Source organism: Ptychodera flava, chromosome 14 (genome assembly GCF_041260155.1).
Source record: "Ptychodera flava strain L36383 chromosome 14, AS_Pfla_20210202, whole genome shotgun sequence".
In the NCBI taxonomy this organism is placed as follows: domain Eukaryota; kingdom Metazoa; phylum Hemichordata; class Enteropneusta; family Ptychoderidae; genus Ptychodera; species Ptychodera flava.
The window spans coordinates 36676308-36693196 of record NC_091941.1 but is presented as its reverse complement, the minus strand read 5'-3'; the positions used below and the strand labels follow the sequence as shown (position 1 = coordinate 36693196).

Here is a 16889-nt window from a genome sequence, read left to right as displayed (position 1 = left end):
TCATGGCTTTCCAGTCATTGTGATCAAAACATGTAATTTAGCAAGTCTACCCTGAGCTATAGCAGATTGAAGTCCCCTGCATGTTGCTGTATAACTGTATACATTCATACATTTATATCATGGGTGCTTTCTATGTTGGTGGGTGTCTGTCAGTGCAAGTTTGATTTATATATTGAAACTCAGAAAATGAGAATTATCTTATAAGAATAATGTGCATATTCAGTTACGACATTTCAACTGGATATGGTGATGATTGATAACATCTGCTGCCCATATCTCCATGGCTTCTGCCTTTCCCCCTTGCAATTTTCTTCAAGCAGAGAGTTCAGGTAGACTGCGTAGCTCTTCCACAGAGAATACAATGGCTGATAGTGAGAATCCCAGCACAATAAAGGCTATGCATACACTAAAAGAGTTTGGTGAGTTGGTTAAAAGACAATGTATCCTGTCGCTGCATGACTCTGTCCATATTTGGCAATGCTGTATTTTCACTGAGGGCCAAAGGTCACAGCTTGCTCATCAGTGCTTCATGCCTTGACCATGCTTGTTATTCACCTAGCCAATCAGCTGCCCTGTTTCACCATAGCCATTGTCACATGACCGGAGTCATATTTGGAAAATCCATTTCATTCAGTCACCATGGATTCCTGATCTCATTGTACACAAAAATAATTCTAAATTATGACATTCTTTTGTTTTGATTAATTTATTCATCTAATGCCCACTAACAGGTATTTTATGTCTTCTCTGCATTCATGTCACCTAAATCTGTCTCGTGAAATGTTATATTGTCGTTAAAGATTGTAATGTGTCGTTGCATGTCTCTATCGATAAAGCTACTCAATTTTGTCATTTGAATTGATGTTTGACTCATGAGAAGAAATCCATGAAAGAATAGACCATACAATGTTTGATCAATAGTTGTAATGCATACTCTGTGTAAGTGCTCTATAATATAACTCACTTCCTTTTTATAATTTTATAAAATTTGTTGCTATGATTTTTCAGAAATATTGTTTACAAAACTTTCTTGTGACATAACTAACTACATTGTACATGGTAAATAATATGTCATTTACCAATTTAAAAAATAGTTTGGCAATGGTTTCCTGTTTGATTGCATCGCTTAAAAATTTATCTCCAGAATAAATTATTGCTTTATGCTCTGTAATAATCATGATTAGTGTCTGGAAGTCCCAAGACCAACGTTGTTAGTCAGCCTTCAATTGAAATGACAGAAATATTGGGTAATGTACACTTGTATGTGTAAATGAATGCAAAGGCTATGAACCTGTGCTAGGCGCAGCATAATGTACAATATCTTTGTTCTCATACAACTGTGGCTCTTCTACCCTTCAGTGAACACTCTTGGGATGACCAGTTCAGCATTTATTTGTGCTGACAGAAATTTGTGTTCAAATTTTTAAAATTTTCAAGTTCAAATTTTGAAACCAAGAAAAAAGAAACATTCAAGGTGGTAAAAAGAAAATGACAAATAGATGTCATATGTGCTTATATCTGTGTGTCCACTGAGGGTCTCCACAGTCTAGAGAACTTAGAATAAAAAAATTGTAGCCTTGGTGTCTTTATAAGTCTTTATTTGCTGCTGTTATGATGTTGGCCGAAAGAAGTGTCAGCCAAGGTATGTTAGGATATAGAAAGTAAGTGTTCTTACCAACCATCCCCATGTACCCCTACATGTCGCAGTTTCTTGTACCCTAACATACCACAGTCAACACTTTGATACATAACCCTTTGAACAATCAAAACTTTTCATGCAATTATTTCACGAAAAGCAACTACAATTTTGGTCAAGTGAGCACCTCTGGATAACAAAAAAATAAAACTCATTTCTCATACATCAGTAATTACATGTACATGAACTGCATACAGAAGGCCAATAGTAGTGACTGCAGCAATCATTTGTTATCGCTATGCTCGTTTAATATCAACATTTGTGCCATAATAGAAAATAGATATTGATTTTATCAAGTGAATTTAGCAACATGTTGGTTGTGTAGTTTGGATGACTGTACCAGTACATTGATAAATTTCATTGATACTTTGTCTTGCTTCTGTCCAAATACATTACTGATAAAAACTACAGCTTCCCTGGGTTAGTTATATATTATAATTCATTCTGTGCAGTGATATCAATGGATGGACTGCCTTTATCTGAAACACAGAGATTCAATTCATTACATAACATACAGTGTATGTGTGTCACACACACGATTTTATTGTAATCATCTGTTGCTATAATTAAAATCTGAAATATCCTTGTTTTCACTGTAAATTCATACCCGTGAAAGATGAACCATATCATACGTTGTAGAGGGTAGAATCCCACTCTACTGTCTACGACCATATTGATGTTATTTACAAAATGCTAGGATTGATATCTTTCCTGTACTATCAATACAGTGCATAGATATTGCATTGTACCTCTGCTTTGAAATGTACTCTGACATAAAGTCTTGGTAGTTCCTGGTAAAGTAGCTCACTCTATTGAGGAACAGCCCATTTGAAGAAGTCGCATCATCAAAATTATGAGTAGTGGCAAAGTATTATCAACACCAGACCGTGCAAAATACTGTGTTTTGTTTAGTTTGAATCATTCAAACTACCCTCCCCATGAATTAATACACCCAGGAGAGTTGTTGTCTTTGATTTGACTGCAAGCAGACTATAATACATGCAGATTCAAAAAGGCAAAGATGTTTTGTTCTGAAGCAAGGCAAATGTCACTGAAAAACTGTCTTAGCAAATGAGAGTTTATGTTTAACTGCAGAGGTAATGCCTTGGTGAAAGTGAAACAAGATAATTACATTAATAGTTCTTTACATGAAATACCGACTATTTGTAATAATGTTTGAGATTCAATACAACAATATTAAGTACTAATTTTGGATCTCAGTGTCAGTATCGTGCGATAATAAATGTTAATTTATGCATGTTCAGCTTGCAAAGATGCTGCTAAGCAGCAACATGTAATCCTACCAGCCTGCAAGTAGCATAAATATTGATATTTAGGCATTTGTTGCTATAACATTTGTACAGTACAATATGTTTGTTTGTGTTGTCCATTGCATGATGATGTCTCAATACTGATGTTGAATGATAGATTTGGAATTTTACCTGAAACTAACAAGTCAGATCATCAGTTGCAACAATGACAGAATTGAATGACTTGTTCAAACCTTTGCTGAGCAATGTGTAAACCACAGTCAGTATGATTGACAGTACGTAATGACAATGGTACCCCAATATTTACAACAATGGGTGTGTTCTACAGATGATGTTAATTCTAATTCAAGGATGCAACTTACTAAATCATGGGGCATATCTTTCAGGTGGAATAAATAAAAACTCTTACCCTTACTCCCGGCCCATAAATGGTCAAAGCTGCAGGGAATTCTGTCCCTATAAATGAATTTCTGTCCAAAGTTTGTACCATTTGATAGAAAATATGGTAGCAATATGTGTACTGATTACCTCCTATGGGGATTAAAGCATTTTCATAGCTGCAGTTTTATCGAAGCCCAGAGACAAGGGCCACATAGAGTCACCAAATTTACGGTGATAATAACAGCACAATGTAAGAATGGCTAATGTTTGCCATTCAAATGTGCACATACAACTCTATAAAGATTTATGAAAACCTCAGTCCTAATCCTAGTGTTTGAAAGGTTGCATCCTATTATACATGTATTTTTCTAGGAAAACAAATAATGCATTTTCAAGCATGGAGTACATGCACTCTGTTAACAGGTCAGATTTTTGAAATGGCTCAGCACAGATAGGCATGATTTGCATGTATTAAACACCTCGTCATCAAATGTGTATGCAACTGCTATTTAAACAAACATGATAGTCCCAACTGATAAATATTGCTGTGGTGAAAAACTTTACAGATACAGCCTGGGGCTTGTTTGTCAGATGTACTCATCTGGTATGTCAGCGTTTGATGTCATCGTGGAAATCAGATCTGCATGTCTCACTGGCTGCACTGGAACTTTTGTCAGGATTGGCCAAGGTCAAACTTCACATCCAAGGCAAGTACTTTCACAAAGTCTACCAATTGTTGAGTTAATTTTTTTGTTTCACCCTTAGATATGAAAACTGATTTACACAAAGAATACCACCAAAAAAATGAGTGGTATGTCTGGTCGGATTAAGATAAAAAAGAGTTCATTCATCATCTACTCATCATCTTTCTCTAGATGTCTTGGAATGTAAAAGGGCAGTGAAATGGATCTGTGACTACATATCCCACCAGTGTAGTCGACCAGCGCCCTCACACTCCAGAGATCTGCATACTATGATTGTAGCTGCATATCTGTGTCTAAGTGTCTGGATTATAGAGCATCATTATCTCCTCAATGACAAGGTAACCCATACCATCCCCTATCATCATAATTACTCATTCTGTTCCAAGTTACAAACATTGCAGAAGTTCCATTATGAATGATCAAGACTCGATTGTGGAAAATGGGAAGTCCTTCCGAAAATGTTTTCAATACAAAGAGCAAATGATATATTCAAAGGTCATAGGTCCCCTTATAGACTGGTAACGTACTTGAAGTTACGTTATCACACACTTGCACATGTACATGGTTTTTGACCTGTACACCACTGTTTTTGTGTACTTTCTACCAGTACAACGATTTGATGTGGGATTTGTATTAAAATAAACTCAAACTGTGGCCCTTGCATTGTCCTCGGAGTTGTCAATATTCCGTGTTGTATTCCTGATGTTGTTCTTATAAACTTCATCAGGAATGTCTTCACTGTGTTCTGGAAGTGGTTGAGCTCGGCATTTCCGGTAGCAAGTCCCAGAACAAGATGAGTGAGCCGGCAATCCACAAACAGGACAAGGAACAGAAACCAGCTTCACTGAGAGTGAGAGAAGCAGCAGAGCTTGTCAGGGGATTCATCATGGATCACTTGGTAAGCTGTGTCTCAATTTGTGGGAAGTGTACCGTGAAAAAAACAAGTTGTGACGGGAAGTGAAAGTTCATTTCTCCTTTGGTTAAAACTAATGCCAAGGTACAGTATGTTGTTGGACCAACATAAATTACAATGTACAATGTAGTAGAATACAACATAATTTATGTGGGCTTGTGTACATGCACGTGTAAGGAGTAAGATCAGTGTGTACAACTGTAATTTACTGGATACTACATGTACCTTTTTTAGTTAGAATTACAGAACTTAAAAATCTGAGCAACTGTACCTGTGTAGGAGCCATACAAAGTATCAGGCTGTGGGGCAAGAGCACCAGTGTGTCTTCTAACTACTGACATTAACTATCTTCATGACTTGAATTTGAAGCTTTCACTCAGGTTTCTGAAGGAGACTTTAAACAAATCTCTTTCATAATCAAGAATAAAAAGTCAACATGCAAATTTTGTTAGAACAGAGACAAATTACCAAAAATTTAGCAATATTTTAAATTCAAAATGGCCGCTTAATTCTCTTTGAACACCATTTGGAAAAATTAAATTTCCAATTTTCACAAAAACAAAATGATAAAACTTCATTCACTCAACAAGGTTCAAAATGAGACTACACACAAGCAGTTGATTGATTTGCGAAATATTATATAATTATGAGAAGCGGAATATCTGTCACCAAGGTGCATTCTAACTGAACTTAGAAGTTTCTGAACATTTCTTTGTGTTACCTCTATACTAATACAGGTATCATGCAAAATTTTCTTGTCTCAAAGGGAATTTTCTTGACACACTGATGTACAAATGTTCTGCATATTCTGACGTTCTGCTGTATTTTATCTTTCAAGAAGTACCAGAATTTCAACAGTGGTTTGTACTATGCCACTAAAGTTGCAAACAAAAAAAGAAGAATTCTACTGTGCCCCTCGTAACTTGAGTCAATGGTCACATACTTTGTCATTGATTACACCACTGAAACTTTTAATAAAAGGTAGAAATTTTAATTTATGATGACTTGATAAGGAGTTTTGATGGAAAAAGGTCAGACTTGATGACATTTTGTATTTTTTTGTAAAATTTTTACAGGGTTATTTTCCACCCCCATGTGGTCCATCAGCGATCACATCACTGTTAAATGAAGAATCTCTACTGAAGTATGCCAAGGGCAACTCTGGATTAGATAAAGACGGCAGCTTTAAATACTTTGTGCTTGAAAACAGGGTTCTACTGGCTATTCTAGAACAGCCTTTGGGCAATTCTCAAGGTATGTGGAATTACTGATTTGTTGTAGATTCATCAACTCATTGTTTGTATTAGTGTTTGAAAGACCCATGCACTGGGTGATTGCTTTGAGAGTGCTAAAAGTGAAATTTTAAATCTCCAAAATCTATTTCTTGGCTTTGGTGTTAAAAAAAAATAAGATCCATTGTGTACTACTCAATTACACTATGTGGTTATGTTATCACAATATTTTTCTCTTAAAATTGTTCATGTACATGTACATGAACATGTAAATGTTCCTACTGAGGCATACAACAAAAAGTACTGTACCAGTAGGTTTCCCCAATAGATGCTGTACAAAACTGACTGGCATAACTTTTTACTTGATAATTGATTACAGATCAAGTACATTCCGTGTTTGATTTGTTGTTCATAGGGCTATTTGTGATGCAGTCAGTCTTGTTCCTTACAATTGTTGAAGTCTTCCCTACATACTAGAAACTACTATAAAACGTTCATTGTTTTAACACAAGGAAAGTGACAATAGATGTACATGGCCTGCTATATTAAGTAGGGATAATTTCAGAGCCTTATGCAATGGAAGATAGCTACCTTTGAAGACACCTGGCTTACAGTCATACAAGTTCAAGCATTGTGATGAAATATGTAGGTGTATCTCATTCTCTAGGTCTCAGACACATATAGAAATACCGGTACAATGTTGTCTTGTCAATTTGTGAGTTTACCTAGGATTAATGCTATGATTTGACATTTGTTTTCCATCTCTCAGATGCTATGCCAACAGTGACCAGCATAATCAGAGGTCACAGTGGTAGACATGCATGGACCATGCAGCTGAGACATCTAGCTAGGAATCAAAAGGTGAGCTGCGACTTTATCTTATCAAAAAAGATGCATGGCTTTCGAGTTTGCTACAGGACTAAGTCTGACGTTTCCAGAGCCAAGCTGATACTTCTTTTAAATTTCCTTTCTCCAGGCATTTCTAGCAGATCCAGGTCGTCCAATGCCAATTAATAATGTTGGAGTGCATCATGAAGTACAGGCTAGAAACTTCCCTGAAATTGTCGATAAAGCAAAAGTGACAAAGGCGTAAGTCTCCCTTTTATCTGTTTGTTAAAAAATATTGTGAGCGTGCATGCAATATTTTAGTATCTCAAGATCAAAATGTTGTGAGTGCAATCCAGAAATACATTTATCTGTCTGATTTTCATGTACTTCATTGCTTCATGGCTACTGCTCAAAGTTGGCCAGGCTTGCATACTGTATGCGTTTCTTATGTATTTGTCTGAAGCTGGCCCTCGGATCAGCTGAGTCAGTGCATGTAGAAAATTATTATGCTGTACCTCTGTTGTGTTCCTGAGCTCTCCTACTATGAATACTGTCAGTAGTTTAGAAATGGTAATACCATGGAGTAATATCAATCAACTGACATAGAAGTGTCAAACTAAATCCTATCTTTGCTTCAAAATCTGTCCACTTTCCATGATGATATTGATGGCGAACGGCAGAGCTTCTTTGCATACACTTTCTCTTCTATGTGTTGGAAAGAGAATATTCTCTCAAAAGTATAATATAGTGCCTGTAGGTACCGTGTATATACCAATACATGTATGTGTGTCTATATGAGTCAGAGATGAATGTAAATTGCCGCACATTATGCAGTACTTGTTAGACAAATCTCAGAACATTCACAAATACACAGATATGGGTAAGCTGTAATAACAAGCCTCCTTTGATTCATTTGGTACCAGAGACCAGAGTATTCCAACACTGTCAGCAATAGAAACTGACAGTCAGAAACTTGAACATGAAAAGCTGTTGAAACTGATCGAAGAACAGAGCGAGTATGAGAAACATGTACAGGAGACGGCAATAGCTGAAGTGCAAAGTCAAGGTTATCCAAATCCGCATATTGAAGTGAAGCCACCCAAACCATGTCAGGAGTTCCATCCCACAAGACTGTTATTATCCCAGTTAGGTTATCTCAGTCTGGATGCTCTGAAGGTAATCTCAGTTGTGTTGATGTCATATTTACTTTGATAAGGTTATTCTCAAAACACCGGGATTTATTTCTGAGTACATCATGCAGCGGAGGTATTGTCCGAGACACTACACATCTCAGACAATACCAAAGCGTACAATGTAAGAGGACATAAATCTTGGTATTTTGTGAATAACCTTATTATTATACACCTTTTTAGTCCAATTTTACCAGGAAAACGACAAAATTAAAGTGTGTTGGGGATGCCTGTTAGACATTTCACTGAGCGATCATAAACAAACTGGGAACGAGTTCAGCATGTCCACTAAGCGCACAGAATGAAATTTCAACTCATGCGGTGCATTGCATATGGTAGAAATTGTAGGTTAGCAGCATAATTTCACTCAAATTCACAGGTTTTGGATTGACCACTATTAACTTCCTGAAGTACTGAATGTTTGGAGGTATATATTTTGTTAAAAATTTAAAATCAACTCTCCTTCCCCTCCATTTACATAAAGGTGTTTGAGGTCAAAGGTCAAATAGCGTCCAATAACACCTGTAGCTATTGTACTACGCGTCAAAGTTATTGGACTCTGTGTCCTCCGATACCGAAACTTACTGTACTAAAAAACTCCATAGGTTACAGCCACAGATTTATAATGATATACTGTAACAGTTTACAATGAAGACAACAGATCGGTGTACTGATCCACAGTACAGGAAATCTTTGACAGTTGATAAATGTAGCACTTGCACATTTCAAAAGACAACATGCATTCAAAATTAATGAAAAATAAAGATGTATGCATAGTCAGGAGACTTCTTTACATCCAAACAGTAGAAAACCCATCAAAGTTGATGAAGATCATATACACAGTGTTATTTAGATTCCAGTGGTAGTGTTTACATATCCAAAGCCACATTGATACTTTCAAGAGTGAAAATAGTCATCACATCAATGATCATATTCACAATCATATAACTACATAGATATTTCTCTTGTAATAGGAGCCTCCAAACAGTTCTATCCCACCAGCCCTGGTAAGCCTAGACCATCAAGCTCCAGGTTTCCATAGTGATTTAGAACTTCTGGACAGTATATCAAGTCGCAATAATGACACAGTTTTCATCTTCTATGTCAAGAGTGGTCAGAAAACTGTACAGCAAATACTCAGTAATGTGGTAGGTTTTTTCTTTCCTTCACTTTTGCAAGAGCATGATATTTCAAAATTTAGTTTTGTATACATAAAGAACTTTCCAGGTTTTCAATTCTCAGTTATATGTCACTATCATAGAGAAAGAGGACAAATTTTCTTTATAAGCTATTCATCAAAGTGAAACTTTGATACCACTAAAATTCATTGCTATAGGCTAGAGATCTAAATCTTACCTGACATGTGCTTGGTTGAATAGAAATTCAGCAAGTCGAAGCTGAAACAATGTTTGCCTGTCTTCCCACAGCAATCTATTCACAACGTTCAGGCTGAATTCATGGAGTTCCTGAAATCCCTTGGATGGCCGGTGCAGATATCCAAACACTGTGGTTGGACTGGACATATATCAACTAGCTGGAAGACGGCAATGGATTCAGAACACTCTTCAGATACTACCAAGACAGGTGAGAAGCCTCATTACAACCTAAACATTGCGCAACCTAAAACGTAAATCTGGTGAAAACAATGGTACAGCGCAACTCTTGTGGTATTTACCGTATAACGTCTATAACATAAGTCAGTTTCCATATGTTGGTGTTTTCAAACTTTTCTGTTGAAATACTGACTTTTAAAAATTCATCAACGAGAAATTACAAAAATATCAAGTGGGTCCTGATATAAAGCCTTCCTTTTAATGAAGTGTGTATATACAAATGTACTGAAGCTGATTTGTGGAAAAAATGTCAGTTGTTGTTTAGTTTTCTAAGAACCACTGTAATTTGTAGCTGTTAACATTTCAAACACTCCCCCTGTTTGTTCCTAGTGAGGTTCAACTTTTCCGTCCCAAAAAATAATACTTTGGTAGTATGCACCTTGAAACTGAAAGACTTAAACTTTTGCTCAAACCACTTTGTTTCAAAATCAAGAATGAAATTCATTAATCAGACTCAGTACAAATTTTGATACTAGGGACAAACTACCTAAAATCTACCAATAATCAAAATGGCCACAATCCCTATGTTAAGTCTATGGGGAAGAATTAAATTTTTGATTTTTCCAAAAAATCAACACAGTGATTACTTCATCTACTCCACAAGTTTCAAATTGAGCCCAGACAAGAAGCATACCAGCAATGTTAAATCTGAGAGTTTTATTGTCTGTCTCGGAGACTCATTCTAACTTGAGCAAAAGTTGGTGGTGAAAGGGTAACCATTGATGTATACAGCTATGTCTTTTGTCATGTGTTTTTACCGATTTGCTGTTCACAACCAATGACAAAAGCCAAAAATTAGATGGGCAGAGATGTTCTATTATTTTATTCCTTCATTAAGTTGCAAGTATAATTTATGATGATCATTTGAATAAATTTACATCCATAGATTCTGGGGAGAATGTCGACATGAGTTGTCATGGCGGAGGACTGTTCAATGGTGATAAGTTTGTACTGTACTATGCAGATGTGATGTCGGAGGTAGCGTTTGTTGTACCATCACTGCAACCAATGAGAAGACCAGGCAGAAGACACTCATCTGAGGGAGGTAAGTCTTCCACAAACAACAATTCTTTTAAATCTGCTTTATCACCTTGCATATTATTGGAAATTACTGGCTTTGAACCACGTTTCATGACATCTTTCCAACTGTATATTCCAATCAATAGCACTCTATGGATACACCAACATGACTTAGGGCAGGATAATGTTCAATTATGCAGAGATTCAAGAAGGACTTTTCCAAATTTTCACTTGCTATGCAAAGCATATGTTGCAAAATTTTCCACTTTTGGAAGACTTTTATTAGTCCCCACGGACAGTGTCCGGGGGGACTTATAGGTTTGGTCATGTCCGTGCGTGTGTGCGTCCGTGCGTGCGTGCGTGCGTGTGTGCGTCCGTCCGTTCACGCAGATATCTCAGAGATGCAAGAAGCGATTTCATTCAAACTTGGTACAAGGATTACTTCATATGTCATACAGATGCACGTCGATTTGTTTTGTGATACGATCCAATATGGCCGCCAGGCGGCCATTTTATTACGATTTTTTCATGTACAGAGCCATAACTCAGACATGTTTCAACCGATTTTATTCAAAGTTGGTACAAGGACATTGACCAATGTCATAGATATGCACGTCATTTTGTTTTGTGATACGATCCAATATGGCCGCCAGGCGGCCATTTTATTACGATTTTTTCATGTACAGAGCCATAACTCAGACATGTTTTAAACGATTTTATTCAAAGTTGGTACAAGGACATTGACCAATGTCATAGATATGCTTATCAATTTGTTTTGTAATACAATCCAATATGGCCACCAGGCGGCCATTTTATTACGATTTTTTCATGTACAGAGCCATAACTCAGACATGTTTCAACTGATTTTATTCAAAGTGGTACAAGGAGATTGACCAATGTCATAGATATGCACATCCATTTGTTTTGTGATACAATCCAATATGGCCGCAAGGCAGCCATTTTATTACGATTTTTTCATGTACAGAGCCATAACTCAGACATGTTTCAACCGATTTTATCAAACGTTGGTACAAGGACATTGATCAATGTCATAGATATGCATGTTGATTTGTTTTGTGATACAATCCAATATGGCCGCCAGGCGGCCATTTTATTACAATTTTCATATACAGTGCCATAACTCAGACATGTTTTAACCGATTTTATTCAAAGTTGGTACAAGGACATTGACCAATGTCATAGATATGCATGTCAATTTGTTTTGTGATACAATCCAATATGGCTGCTGTGTGGCCATTTTATTACGATTTTTTCATATGCAGAGGCATAACTCAGGCATATCTCAACCGATTTTATTCAAAGTTGGTACAAGGACATTGACCTATGTCTTTCATATGTACGTCAATTTGTTATGTGATACGATCCAATATGGCCGCTAGGCAGCCATTTTATTACGATATTTTCATGTACAGAGCAATAACTCAGACATGTTTCAACGGATTTTATTCAAAGTTGGTACAAGGAGATTGACTAATGTCATACATATGCATGTCAATTTGTTATGTGATACGATCCAATATGGCTGCCTTGCGGCCATTTTATTACGATTTTTCCTGTCGAAGGCCATAATACTCTAAGGCATATCTTAACCGATTTTATTCAAAGTTGGTACAAGGACATTAACCTATGTCATACATATGTATGTCAATTTATTTCTTGATATGATCCAATATGGCTGCATGGCAGCCATTTTGTTACAATTTTTTGTGTCCTTAGCCAAAACTTGGGCATGTCTCAATTAATGAAGAGGACTCTATCCTCTTAGGACATGTAATCAAAGTACCCATTAACAAGTGGGGACTGTGTCATCAACGATGACTTTTATTCAAGAACTATTTCAGTAAATTTTTCCGTTTGTCGTTTCTCACTAATTGTTGCTAACCTACACTGAAAAACTGACAAAATATACATATGTATGCGTAATCATGCATTTTCCCCTCCATTCTTTGATTTCAGTCACAGCAGGTGGTGAACCAGCAGTGACAGAGACTACAACAGACAGTTCATCCAAGCCATCCAAATCACCACGGAATCTATCCCTGGATCTGGCATCCAGTGATCCCCAGAATACCCAGGCTACCAGTCCCGGAACTCCCGGAAGACCAAAACGCTTCCCGACCAGGCAGAGCTTACTAACAGGACCAGAGACTAAAGTCATGGTAGTGTGGTTAGAAGACTATGATGATCATGAAACATTTCCATTATGTAAGTACAGCTCACTTTGGATCTTGTGCTTTCAGTCAATAAAAATAGTATCTAGTCTTTTCATGAACGTCTGAGTGTATTGCCATTATTGTGAATATTAACCCTTTGAGCACCAAAGTCAATTTTTGTCGCCTTTTAAAATATATCCCAGTTAATTTTTTTAAGATTTTTGCCAAAATTTTGATTAGAAACTGCAGCTAATAAAATGCCATTACCATTTGGTTTAAAATTATCAAAAAAATTACAGAAAAATTCATAAAAATTGGTAAAATGTTGCTCTAAAATTTTGGTGGGAAAAATTACAGTACTTGAAGGGCTAATTACATATACTGGCGACTCTGTGAAGATCCACTTTCTTTAATACATGGCCTTTTCCCTTATGTTTTTGTTTGTTAGAGAACGCTTATGTCTAGATCAATGAATAGATTTTATAGTTATTTCATCACATATTTTTGCAGTGGTATGCCCTCTGAATGACAAAATTTCTTAAATTCTTTGAGTCAGTTTAGGAATTTCCATTCTTCTATATCATTTTCATCATGCTACATACAGGACAGAGCCATAATTCCATCCAAACCCTGGAATGAACATTTTGCCCTATCACGCACTTTAATAATTTCATTTTTTTCTGCCCTGTACTATGACAGCTGATATACTGCCTGAGACAAGCACTGGAATTGAATATCTGTTGCTCAGCAGCTCATCTCTGAATAAAGTCTTGGACAGGGAGATTATCCTGATCTTTATCCACCCTCTTAGAAGTGGTCTCTATAGAATTCATGTTGAAGGAAGGTAAGATGGGTCTTCAGGAGAAAAAAAGAGTTATAATTTCACTTCTCACATCTCTCCATGACAGTCAACAAGAATTTGTGCACTCTCTTAGCCAGTCTCTTAGCTATGTCAGAGAGTACATAACTGTGATTGTATCTGTGTGGGAAACTGTCATTCTTTGCTTCTGTCAAAATGAACAAGATCAACGTCTTGATGAATACTACACTTTAGCCTGTTTTAGACATGATGTGATGATTTTGCTTTCTGCATATACATGTGTATTGCATGTGAAGTAGGAAAGAAAGTTTTCAAAAGTTACATGGTAGCATGCAATTTATCATTCACTGTGTTGATACAAAATACTTTAGTTGGTTTGTGAATCAGTGTAACCTTGATAATACACATACTCTGTCAATGCACTCCTTTGACTTGTTACAGAACTCACATGGCCATACCCTTGATGGATGGTATGGTGGTCAGCAGAAGGGCATTGGGTGTGCTTGTCAGACAGACAGCTCTCAATATCTGCTGCAGAAAGAGACTGGAAAATGATATGTAAGTACACCAGCATTTTGGAACTTTTTGGGTGTGTATTTAAAGGGAGGAGTCATCATAACTGAGCCTGTGTGTCTTTCTTGTTTACAAACAATGTATTTCATGCACAATATCTAGATCTATCATGTCAACATAGCTGCAACATTTTTTACAATATACATTATGACCAACATGTTTTAACTGTCATCTGATTCAATCACCGATGTACCTTGGATACAGTGTTTACATTGGGCATATGGGTCCCATACAACCATTGTGTGCAGTTCCGATGACCCCTCCCATTAACCCTTTGAGAGCCAAAGTCAATTTTTGTCGCCTTTATAAGATATACTCCAGTCAATTTTTTTTTTTTTCAGATTTTTGCCAAAATTTTAACAAAAAACTGTAGCCAACAAATGTCCATTGAGTCCAAAATTATCAAAACAATTACAGAAAAATTCATAAAAATTTATTAAAATGTTGCACTGAAATTTGATTGGAAGGGTTAAAGGGTTAAAGGCTGTGATTCTATGATAGTCAACACCAAAAAGACTACTACAATAACTACGTACATAGTTGTCAATGATTTTGTGTGTGCATAAGACTTCAGATGAAATGTACAGAGATTCTTAAAATCAGCGAACACCACAAATCTTTTATTCATTAAAATGTCTTCAGCAAAATTTTCCCCAATTTTGTTGATAACAAAAATACCAAAGCTAAATTTCTAAGTGTGTAAATATGCTTTTGAATGTGGATTCTCAGATGTAGCCTGTCGGAGATATGTACTTGGCAAATGTAACATTCTTGTTTTGGATGCAGCAGTTATTTGAAGAAACTGTGTTCTACATAGGGCTTGAAAATGTATTTTGAATAGCAGACCAGGTTTGCCACAGGTTTTCCAAGAAATGACCAGAGATTTCTGTTTTACACATTTCCTAGGCACACACCACCCCATGTGAGAAGGAAACACAAACTGCAAGAGATGACCAGGAAATATCGAAAGAAAATGAGTGAACCAGAGTTTTATACCTCACTGTTCCTTGAAGAATGAGAGGCAGTCTTTGGAAAAGAAAATGTCAATATTTGCATATGGAAGACAGCTTGAGATAGAACTTGTATCATCTTGTGTCTGGCTAATAGATTTCAGAAATTTATGTATTTTAAATTTAAGATGGATTTTACCTAGTGACATCAAAATTTGAATTTCTTTCTTAATTTGTGCAATATGTGGCAAAGACTCTTTTAAAGATTTATTTGACTACAGTGATCAAGTTGCCAAGTATTCAGATTACACTTCACAAATGTTTGTAACGGAAATTACATCAACTCTGAGGATGCTTGGTTTCCTGTGTAGATTCAAGGATTTCTGTCAGGTTTTGTAAATAAATGCTGTGAGTAATACACAGACAATCTTCATGTGTGTAATGGTCAACCATGCAATGTATCAGATGTTGTCTGTATTGTGTAAGTTGCAGTATTGCAGTGTCTATTACTTGCAAAGAGATCTCAGTAGGACAAACCTAGTGCTTGTAATTCTGTTACATGTAGCTACATCAGATTTCAGTTATGCAAAGCCAGCATTGGAACTATTTATTTATTTGATTTTAATATAATAGTATTTTCTGAATATTTGCCGAAAAGAGATTATCATATAGCCTTCTTGATTTCTCCTATCTATAAAATTTGTTTTGTAAAAATACTGATCTATTCGGCCAGCCAGCTTTTGTATGTTGCTTCTATGTTACAACTGCAATGTAGAAACTTCATCACTCTCAGCAAAGGCACATAGCACATCTCTCATGTGTTGGCATTACACAGTGAAATGATCACTTCTGTCAGAGATTGCATCATAACAGGGGTAGATTTTTGTACATGTCAGTTACGATAGATAATACACTGAAATGTTTACAATAAATGAAAGTTTGTACGAGATGCTTGCAGGGCTGTTATTTTGTGCCAATTTTTTTCACATGAGGAACATTCAATGTATTGACTATTTGGAGTATTTCCTCTTGTTTTTCCACCTTAAAATATTGTAAATATATTGATGTAAAAGTGGAAATGTTGTCCTACAGTAAAGAGATATTCAAGAATCATTTCCGTGTCGTGATGTTTCATTACCAACATTAGAAGTATGACCCACATCTCACAGGGTATGTCCTGCATGTTCCTGCCCAGAACAATGACAATGCTGAGTTATAGACCCCTAGTACCCATGATAAGAGAAAACTGATAAGTTTGTTCATGTACCATACATGTAGATTTATGGGCCCCATACACAACTACATGTATTCCCAGCAAACATAAATGTAATTTCAGCAATGCGACATTTAATCTGTCAAATCACACATCTAGGTTACACACTTTACTTCCAAATGTGTTCAGTTAGAACAAATATTATCTACAGGCAGATTATGGTACAAACAAATATAATTAACATTGTGCGAGCATTGTACCATAATTGAAAGTGGACCCATATAACATTTCAGAAATTAGGAAGAGAAGCT

General features: G+C 36.3%; 1 protein-coding gene across 1 annotated transcript in view; it reads left to right on the top strand.

Moving 5' to 3' along the window:
* The window catches only part of LOC139150336 (ral GTPase-activating protein subunit beta-like), a 30522-nt gene extending 14044 nt beyond the window's left edge, over nucleotides 1-16478 (top strand). Inside the window, 16 exon segments of the mRNA XM_070722638.1 lie at nucleotides 321-419; nucleotides 1185-1247; nucleotides 3915-4055; nucleotides 4224-4390; nucleotides 4780-4950; nucleotides 6042-6219; nucleotides 6967-7058; nucleotides 7174-7286; nucleotides 7949-8201; nucleotides 9190-9363; nucleotides 9643-9799; nucleotides 10715-10873; nucleotides 12826-13074; nucleotides 13722-13866; nucleotides 14284-14400; nucleotides 15322-16478. Coding sequence (XP_070578739.1) covers nucleotides 321-419; nucleotides 1185-1247; nucleotides 3915-4055; nucleotides 4224-4390; nucleotides 4780-4950; nucleotides 6042-6219; nucleotides 6967-7058; nucleotides 7174-7286; nucleotides 7949-8201; nucleotides 9190-9363; nucleotides 9643-9799; nucleotides 10715-10873; nucleotides 12826-13074; nucleotides 13722-13866; nucleotides 14284-14400; nucleotides 15322-15433 — 2390 coding nt within the window. The 3' untranslated portion in view covers nucleotides 15434-16478.
* Nucleotides 16479-16889: the final 411 nt, after the last annotated feature.